At 37.1% G+C, this 10,160-nt stretch overlaps 1 protein-coding gene and 1 long non-coding RNA gene across 2 annotated transcripts; one reads left to right on the forward strand and one right to left on the reverse strand.

The window, feature by feature from the left end:
* Positions 1 to 3,979: 3,979 nt before the first annotated feature.
* Positions 3,980 to 4,735, reverse strand: LOC135587816 (NAC domain-containing protein 41-like). Its single transcript, XM_065079613.1, has one exon. The coding sequence runs from the start codon at positions 4,733 to 4,735 to the stop codon at positions 3,980 to 3,982; it is 756 nt and encodes a 251-aa protein (XP_064935685.1).
* A 585-nt stretch (positions 4,736 to 5,320) lies between these two features.
* LOC135592645 (uncharacterized) lies at positions 5,321 to 10,160 on the forward strand. Its single transcript, XR_010479178.1, has 4 exons — positions 5,321 to 5,605; positions 6,534 to 6,736; positions 6,833 to 7,049; positions 9,720 to 10,160. It is a non-coding gene; the product is annotated as an uncharacterized LOC135592645 (long non-coding RNA).

The raw sequence follows: 10,160 nt of genomic DNA on the forward strand, positions 1-10,160 counted from the left end.
TATCCCGAGGTCAAATGCTTCGAGTTCTTCCGCAATTATCCCGAGGTCACCTCCACCAACGTCCGTTGACGATGGGGTGGCGGCTGGGACTCCGGCTTCGTTCGGTGCCACGGAGTCGATGGAGGGAAGACGACTCTCCAGGGTTGTCACGACGGGAGCCAATAAGAGCTGTTGCACCACCGCGGTCGGAGGTGGTGAGACGTCGGACTGGAATGCTCCGTTGGAATGTGCAACCAACCCCCGGCATGGCTTCTTGGGTGCTGCTGATGAGAGAGTAGAAGATTCCTCTCTATTTCTCTTCTGCCCAACGAAACTGCTGCCGCCGGTGAGCGTCTCCGTCGCGGCCTCCGTGAACGTGGACTCAACCGATTTCATGAACTTGCCGCCGGAGATGGGTTGATACGAGGTCTTCTTCACGTGACAGAGAACTCGTGTCTCGAAGGTGGATGAACACATCTCGTATTCATACATTACCCACCCGGAGTTCTTCCGCCGGCCGTCCTTGAAGGAAAGGTAGCTCCTTCTTCCCACCACGATCTCGCGCCCGTCGACGATGGACTTGACGGGTTCTTGCCTTCTGTTCAGAAGCCAAGAACCGGTGCCGGCCGTTCGATCGACGCGGGAGCAGCCGCTGGCCTTGGGCTGGCGCTCCGCAAAAAAATAACCCTCCTGCCGATCGCTGCCGAGAAGATTCCACGGCTCGGTGCCGTAGACGTCGGCGAAAGCGACAGCGCGGCCAGGGAGGGGTGTGCCGGCGACCCAGTTGGCGAGGTAGTCGACCACGAGTTCCTCCGCCGTGGGAACGAACCTGTAGCCTGACGGAACGAGGTCGACGGGATCCATGTACGACGGAAAACGATGGTTGTTTCTGGAAGAGAGGAGAGAGGAAACGAAGGCGGAAACACAGAGTGGGAGTGGGAGAGGAGAGCGCGTAGTCGTATATAGATGCAGTGGGCGGGTTTCGGATTACGGATTACGGATTTCGGATTCCGAATTAATTCGTATTATATATTTAATTAGAAACTAAATGGCTACATTGGTCTCTTGTTTCCTTCTTCTTCTTCTTCTTCTGCCTCTCATCTATGTTCCAGAAATAAGATGATATGTGGCTTATCCTCTTGTCTCCTTCCGAGTCATATCAAACCCCTTAGATTTCCAAGGACAGGATTACCCATTTCATATTGGTAAGTAAGGCAATGATTTTTGAACTGATATCAATCTTTTTATTTGCGACTGAAGTGACACATAAATGTATCCTCAAACATCTGTTAGTGATCATTGAGCTTTTAAGTGGGAATCTCCAGTAGTAATACTGTTTAGGCCTGTTATTTTTAGTTACTTTGTTTTACGTTCCCTTATGTAAGTGTATATTGTCAATAACAATTTCTGCAATATATTGTCAGTAATTCTTTGAGTTTTGTTAGCAATGATATCCCATATTGAGAAGTTAAAATATGAGTATTAGAATAATCGTTATAAATATTTGTAATAATATTATATAATTTTAAAATATTAATTTGTTGATAGTTATTTTTAAATAAAATCTTTGATCTCTCGTATATAAGTTTGGGATTTCTGAGTTTGGAACACGATAGCTTTCACATAATTTACATTTTTGTATTTTATCTTTGCTTTATCTTGATTTTGCAATAGTTCTTTTTCGAGAGAATCAAATATTAGGGAGTTTAGACTTTGCATCATGTTAGAGCTTAAAAAATCTTCGTGTGCTTCAATGTTGTAGCAGTTTCATGTTGTTAGAACTCATACTAAGATCTTTTAGTGTAAATTCTTGTTAATAGAATCTAATACAATATATATCTTATTGCACTTGTTGGTGTGTTCTTATCCATACAATCGATCGGTGAGTCATTTTCATAGTTCTCATGTCATATATGCTCTGACTTCTAGTATTACTGTTTACAAAGCAAACTCCTTTTATATACAGTTCGAAGGGACTAACTGGGTAAGTTGATGCTTCAAGATTAATATCTGACCATCTTATTTCTCCCAGAGAATTCTACCATTCAGTTGATCTGATAATAGACATTGCAATCTATTTTTGCATCTTAAAACTCTTGTGCTTGAACATATTTGTAAACGAAATGCTTCTATTGTCATTTAGTTATTATGAGTTGATTTGTGGTTTTCCAATAATTACATACATTAAAGTGGTACTTTAGTTCATCTTTTGAAGAACATCCAATCTAATGTTATTTCATTCATTTTAATTCACATAATTTTCAAGAGTTTTCATGGAGTTGGTATAAAAATTTATTATGTGGGTAGCAGATATTCCTTCTACTTTTCCTATTCCATACATACATATCCAATATCAAAAACACTATAAATGAGAATGTTAGGTACCTGAGTGGAGGATAGTATGACAATCCAAAAATTTAACATCGAGTAATTTCAATATAATCTCAAGGAAAAAATAATATATATAATAGAACTTGTGCTATGAAAGACTTACATTTATTTGACTTACATTTATTTGACTTTGTGAAGTCAGTCAAGGAAAAAGCCAAGTCGGCTACAATATTTGATTATGTTATGATTATATTCCCAGACAAAATAAGTTTTTAGATGGCATTTATCAACAATTCGTCGATACGATGCTGTTGTGACACTTCCTCTTCGTAGCTTCGCCGCTATAGCAGTGCTGCCTAATCACCGCTTCGCTGATGTGAATCAGTATTTATATTCTTGTAAGTGAATCAGTATTTATATTCCTGTCAAACAAATATAAGATCTTGATGATTAAAATACCACCAAATTACATAAATTAACCTTTAAATGAGAAAATAACTGTTTTCACTGAAAAATATAAAATTCTTGCTGAAGAGTTTTACTAGTAATTTTTGCTTCAATCAATATTGGAGATGCAATATATTTTGTTGCTAAAGGCAAATTAGTGATGAAAAGAAATATATTTTATAGCTATATCTTGATAAATAAGCAGCAAAAAAAAAAAAAACAATATTCCCCTCAAGTCATCTATGACCAAATAGGTTACATGCTAAGATTTAAAACAATATGCAAAACGGATCATCCATCCTCGCATGTATTGGTATTTATCTTGATTTTGTTCTCTCGCTAGCTAGCTATCATCGATAGTCTTTCATTAATAATACAAAAAAGAATAAAGTGAAATTAGAATTGTACAATGCAAAAGAATAAGGAATGATTTCAGAACCGTTTTTTTTTATTGAACATGCAATTCATGCTTAATTTTTACTGTTTCATTTAATCTTTGTTCGTCAGTTAAAGATAATATTCCTCTAATGTTGGCTATTTTTATCACACAAAAAAATAGAAAAAAAAAACAGGTTTTGATTACAGAGTATTAGAACAAATCTTTAAGAGCAAAAAAACCAAGAAACCATGAACACTTGATCACTAATCATTCTTCCAAGAAACTGAAGGTTTTATCACACAAAAAAAAGATAAACAAAGAAACAAAAGATTTTGGTTATAGAATATTTCCAACAAATCTTTAAGACCAAAAACCAAGAAGCCAAAAACATTTAATCACTAATCATTCTTTCAAGAAAACCAATGCAAAGAGCAAAAACCAAGAAACCATGAACATTTGATCGCTAATCATTCTTCCAAAAAAACCACTACAACAAATAAAGTGAATTAGAATAGTAACTAGATGCATTTTGAGTTTTTGAGAATCGTTTTGAATAAGGAACGGATCTCAAAAACTCACACAAACATTTATTCACTGTTTCATTTAATTTTTATTCGTCAGTTAAAGAAAATATTCCGCTAATGTTAACTACTTTTATCACACCAAAAAATAGAAAAACAAAGAAACCAAAGGTTTTGGTTATAGAGTATTAGAACAAATCATTAAAAGCAAAAAACCAAGAAACCATGAACACTTTGATCATTCTTCCAAGAAAGCCGATTCTCCTGGGTGATGGAGCTGCATGTTGAGGTGGTGCCATCGTAGGAGACCCATGGTAGTATCCTAGAACAACAAGAACATTATTTCGTATCCGAGGAAGAAGAACGACTCTTCCGGGGGTGTCACGACGGGAGCCGATAAAGGCTGTTGCACCACCGCGGTCGGAGGTGGTGAGAGGTCGGACTCGAATGCCCCGTTGGAATGTGCATCCAACCCGCGGCATGGCTTCTTAGGTGCTGCTGATGAGAGAGTAGAAGATTCCTCTCTATTTCTCTTCTGCCCAACGAAACTGCTGCCGCCGGTGAGCGTCTCCGTCGCGGCCTCCGTGAACGTGGACTCAACCGATTTCATGAACTTGCCGCCGGAGATGGGTTGATACGAGGTCTTCGTCACGTGACAGAGAACTCGCGTCTCGAAGGTGGATGAACACATCTCGTATTCATACATTACCCACCCGGAGTTCTTCCGCCGGCCGTCCTTGAAGGAAAGGTAGCTCCTTCTTCCCACCACGATCTCGCGCCCGTCGACGATGGACTTGACGGGTTCTTGCCTTCTGTTCAGAAGCCAAGAACCGGTGCCGGCCGTTCGATCGACGCGCGAGCCGCCGCTGGCCTTGGGCTGGCGCTCCGCAAAGAAATAGCCCTCCTTCCGATCGCTGCCGAGAAGATTCCACGGCTCGGTGCCGTAGACGTCGGCGAAGGCGACAGCGCGGCCAGGGAGGGGTTTGCCGGCGACCCAGTTGGCGAGGTAGTCGACCACGAGTTCATCCGCCGTGGGAAGGAATCTGTAGCCTGACGGAACGAGGTCGACGGGCTCCATGGCGGAAATGAACGAGGAGAAGAAGGAGAAGGGAGCAGAGGAGAGGCGAAAGGCGAGAAGGGGAAGACAGAGCAAGAGTCGGAGAGGAGAGAGATGGACAGAGTGATGTGTGTCTTCAAGACTGAGGATCTTGAAGATTTTGGGTGGGAGCTGATAGAAGGTACAAGATTTGGTGTTGCATTGGCAGTGCATTCGGTAGCATGCTTGCCAAGACTGCCAGGCGAAGTAGTTCACGGTGCTATGCCTCGAGGACTTGGTGTGGTTTGCCACGTCAGTTTCTCGTTCTGCTTCTACATTTATGAAGTCCGCCTCTTGTTTTGACTACAATCTTTTTACTCAGATTTTTTAAGCAATTTTAGCAATATTATTTGCTTTTTGAAATTAACATTAATAATAATAATAATAATAATAAATAATAAATAATAATAATAATAATAAATACTAATAATATAATCATTTGATCTTGACGTAATAAGTCATTCTTCGTGGTCTTAATACGAGTCTATGTGGCAAATTCATGTGTGTATATTATTATAATATGCCTCTTCGCAGCTGCAATGTTGCCCCCCTTCACCGTTGTGGGTCCCAGATCTTATGGTGAAGAGGCAGCGGCTCTCTCTACACACAACGAAACAGTAGCGTTGCCTCTTCGCCGCTGCAATGTTGCCCTTTCGGCTATATGCCGCTGTTATAACTGTTGGCTTCCCTTCGACGCTACCGCTGTTTCCGACGCACTTCTTCTCCTCCTTTTTATTTTACTTCTTCTTCTTCTTCTTCTTCTTCTTCGGCAGCACTCATCAATAAGAAAGCAGCAGCATAGGGCAGCAACGGAACACTCTAGTGAGTGGAGAAATCATAACAAAAACCATAGTAAGTGATCTCCATTTCACCGAAGAAATACAAGTCTGCAGTTTATTTTGTGATATCATTTTTTCATGCAGATTTATTGTTAAACGTTATTTTCTTTCAATTAAACTTGCCTTGTTTCAGAAGCTAATTAGGGAAAAAATTGTCCTTAGCAAAACCTGTGGCCATATATTTCCACTCTTCCCTAATTATTATTTTTTTTTTTTGACTTTTTCCTATCAATAAAATTGTCTTTTTTCAGTGTCTCTTAAATATGACAGTCCTTTCCTTTTTGCATCTGCAGTGAGACACATGCTTGCTATGACTTTGCCATTCTGCTCGTTCTTGACTATCCTTACTGTTCCACTGACTACCAAGCTGCATGAGTCTGTTAGGAATACTAACTTTGCTGATTTATTAGATCAAAAGAAGCTATTGGGGAAGTTCTAATTGGTGATCGTTTGGTCAATGCTCCATATAGTTAAATTTTCTGGAGGAAAAGCAGTCAAAGTCTCTTTGTAACAAAAACTTATCAATTTGGTCACTGCTCCATATGAGTTCAATTTTATGGAGGAAAAGCAGTCAAAGTCTCTTTGTAACAAAAACTCATCAAAAGAAGATGTTGCAAAGTACAGACATCATGCTGTATTCAAGGGACTACTACTTTGAAATGTATTATGATGATATGCCTCTATGGGGATTCTTGGGCAAGACTTAGTGGGACAACGACTGATTCGGGCAAACAAAATCACTTGTTCTTTAAACACATCCATTTCAATATTCTTTACAATGATGATAGGGTCATATAGATCAATGTCCAACATTATTATCGATATCTCAGAGGATAAGGAATTAGATGTAGAGTTTTTATATTCTGTTTTATGGAAAAAGACTGACATATCTTTTAAAGAAAGGACATTGATCATCTGCTTTCTGCTTGATTACCTGATAGCATATCGGACTAACGAAGATGGAGATATCTGCACTGGTGTTGGCTTGTGGTTTGAGGGTTGGAGCTGACGGAACCTATCATTAGTGCAAGATTTGATCGTGTATGGGCTATCCATTGGCATTGCATTTCGTGAAGTGCTTCACGGTTCTGTCTTCGGGACTTTGTGTCGTTTGCCATGTCAATTTCTCGTTCTGCTTTGACATGTATGAAGTCTGCCTCTTTCTTTGACTACAATATTTTTTACTCATCTTCTTGAATTTTTTAGCAATTTTAGTTACATTGATCTTTCTTGGATGCAGAAACACTTTCAAGCCTGAAATTTTGATTGCAGCTTCCGAGCAGATACTTCAAGTGTGTTCAAAGGCAGAAAATACTTCAAGATCGAGCACTGATATCTGCCGCCAAATAGGATGGCTGGATCCAAGCAGCACTCATCAGTAGGAAACCAGCAGCAAGGGCAGCAAGGCTGCAAAACAAAGCTTTCTAATTAGTGGAGAAATCATCACAAAAACCATAGTAAGTGATCTCCATTTCACAAAATGAATAAAACTAGGCAGTTTATTTTGTGATCTCATTTTTGGTGCAGTTTTATTTATTAACATTGTTTTCTTTCAATTAAATTTGTATTGTTTTAAAAGCTAGTTAGGGAAAAATTTGTCCATGGTAAAACCTGTGGGCATAAGTTTCTAGTCTTCTCTAATTAAAAAAAAAGAAAAAGTTTTGACTTTTCCTATTAAGAAAATTGACTTTCTGCTCTAAAGTATACTCTGTAAGTGAATCACTATTTATATTCCTGTTAAACAAGTACAAGATCTTGATGATTAAAATACCTCCAAATTACATAAAGTTAACCTTTAAATGAGAAAATAACTTTTTCACTGAAAAATACAAAATTCCTGCTGAAGAGTTTTTCAGTAATGGAAGCTCTTATTGCTACAATCAATATTGGAGATGAAATATATTTTGTTGCTAAAGGCAAAATTAGTGATGAAAAGAAATACATTTTGTAGCTATATCTTGATAAATAAGCAGCAAAAAATATTCAAATTTTCCCCAATCCCTGAAGTCATCTGTTAATATTATGAAACCATAAGAGAAACATATCGCACAACATAAAAAATAACAGGAATTGATGTTTAGCTAACAATTATACTAATGCAATAAAATAAAAATTTTATTTATAAGTTTGTTTTAGCAGCACCAACAACATTATTTAAATTTTCTATAGTTAAAAAATATATTTTAGACGGTCATTTATAGTTTATTTAGCAACTTCATCTCAAGCTAACTCTTCAAAATAATATATGTTTTACAAATTGAAGTTTCTCTTCTACATAAAATCTCTACAGTAAGAACTGACCAAATAGGTTACATGCTGAGATGTGAAACAAGATGCAAAACAGATCATCCATCCAAGATGCAAATCATGTCTAATTTTCACAGTTCCATTAATCTTTGTTCATCGGTTAAAGATAATATTCCTCTAATATTGAGTACTTTTATTACACAAAAAATAGACAAACACAGAAACATAAGCTTTTTTGTCCAAGAGTATTATAACAAATCTTTAAAAGCAGAAACGAAGAAGTCATGAACACTTGATCACTAATTATCCTTCCAAAAAGCCACCTCTCTTGGGTGGCGGAGTTGCATGATGAGGTGGTGCCATCATAGGAGACCCATGGTAGTATCCTATAACAACTGCATATGTATATATGTATATGTATATGTATATGTATATATATACATATACATATATATATATATATATATATATATATATATATACATATACATATATACATTATATATATATATACATATATACATAAAATATATATATATATATATTTGTATCATAATAAAGTTGTAAAGGCATATTTTTGTTGAAGCAAGAATACATGATATCTAAATATGGGTGTCCATTATTTAGTTTTTTGGTTATTGGGGCCTCTTCTAGATTTTTGTGGCCTCACTTGTTACTGAATATACATATATACTGTGTGGATTTTAGTTATAAAATGCTATTCTGATCTTGATTCAATGTGTTTTTTTCAATTGTGTCATAATCAAAACTTTTAGTGCATTATCCATCATAGTGTAATTCTTTTTCTTTGATAATATCCGACAGGCTTTAGTTTGATTGAATTTGGTAAATGAAGGTATAGATGCTTGCTATAAATCATATTAATGTTGATTACCGATGCCACAAAAATTGTGTTTGAATATGTAAGACAGATCTATCAAAATTATGTGGGACACATCACAACATCATTCAGTACTTTCATTGCAATTAACCAATTTCTGTGCCGAATTCTTTTCTTTTTTTTTTGTGAAATGAAATCAGATATTGGTTGTGAACCGTGAATACACTATATGCATTGTTGCTGAATTATTTCTTGAATGTAAGCTAAGTAAGTTCAGTCACCAAAATTATCTCGATTAGCATCGTATCAGAAGTGGAAGAATAATTGTGATGGTTTATAGGGCTAGATAAGCCCACAATCATTAACTTGATGTTTTGAGTCCTCTAAAATTTTCTTTCGAAGCAATGCAAGCTGAACTTTTATCTTGTTCCATTTAACCATCCTCATTTAACATGCTTTTCACTTGTATATTGATTTATACTTTGCATTTGACTTGCTTTGGAGGTGTTATATATTGATTCATTTAAGCTTTTGATGCAGAACATTAACAAAATGAAAACGGTCAATTGCCCAGTTTTTGTAATTCATGCAAGTGCTTTGTCTTAAATTCATCACGTTTTATGCTGCAAACAATCGTTCGTTTGATTCTTTCTGTTGAGAAGGATTGAAACGCTTTCTTTGTAAAGTAGTGGCAATTGTATCCTTAACAATGGATCGAATTTGGTTAATGTTTTTCCATTGTATCAGAAACTTTGAACTTACAATAAATAGTCGATCAGTTTCTTAAATTTATTGATTCCTGTCAGATGCTATGCTTAATTTCTGCATTCACTGATCTGTTTGGAATATATTGTCAATTCCTTATTCACTTTCATGAATTCAAAGTGTCATTTGACTTCTTCTTTGCACTCACCAAAGTGAATACCGTAGACTTTGCTGGATAAGAAAATTTTTATTGGAACTGATCTGATTTTACGATAGTGTTGTTTACAGACTCTGCTTATATACTAATAATTTATGATTGTTGTTATCGCTTTAGAGAAGACATACATAGGGAGGCTACTGCCACCACAAGCACCACATTCACGACCAACTGTTGCTGTGGGATTAGACGCAGGAAACCTAATTGCTGGAGGTACCCATGGGGAAGATGTCTAATGGTGCAGTGCTCCAAGGGATGTGCATACCTGTGCAACTGATGTTGTAGAGATTGGCATTGATGGTGGCCTCCTCTGTACAGACTTGCTCTAACTTTCAAACCTATCTATTGTATCGAAATGTCAACAGGGACAATCGAGCTATCGTTTGCTTGAGCATCGAGAGAATAGATTCTAGTTTTTGTAACTGAAACTGCACTGATGATCTCCATGCTGTAGTAATCTCAATTTGGTGTTGTATAGTTATTGCCCATTTGACAGTGGTGTGTAGATGTTGCTAAATATATGATCAGTGAGTGAATTAGCAGTGTCAAGGTTTGTGT

This window comes from Musa acuminata, chromosome BXJ1-1 (genome assembly GCF_036884655.1).
Source record: "Musa acuminata AAA Group cultivar baxijiao chromosome BXJ1-1, Cavendish_Baxijiao_AAA, whole genome shotgun sequence".
Classification (NCBI taxonomy): domain Eukaryota; kingdom Viridiplantae; phylum Streptophyta; class Magnoliopsida; order Zingiberales; family Musaceae; genus Musa; species Musa acuminata.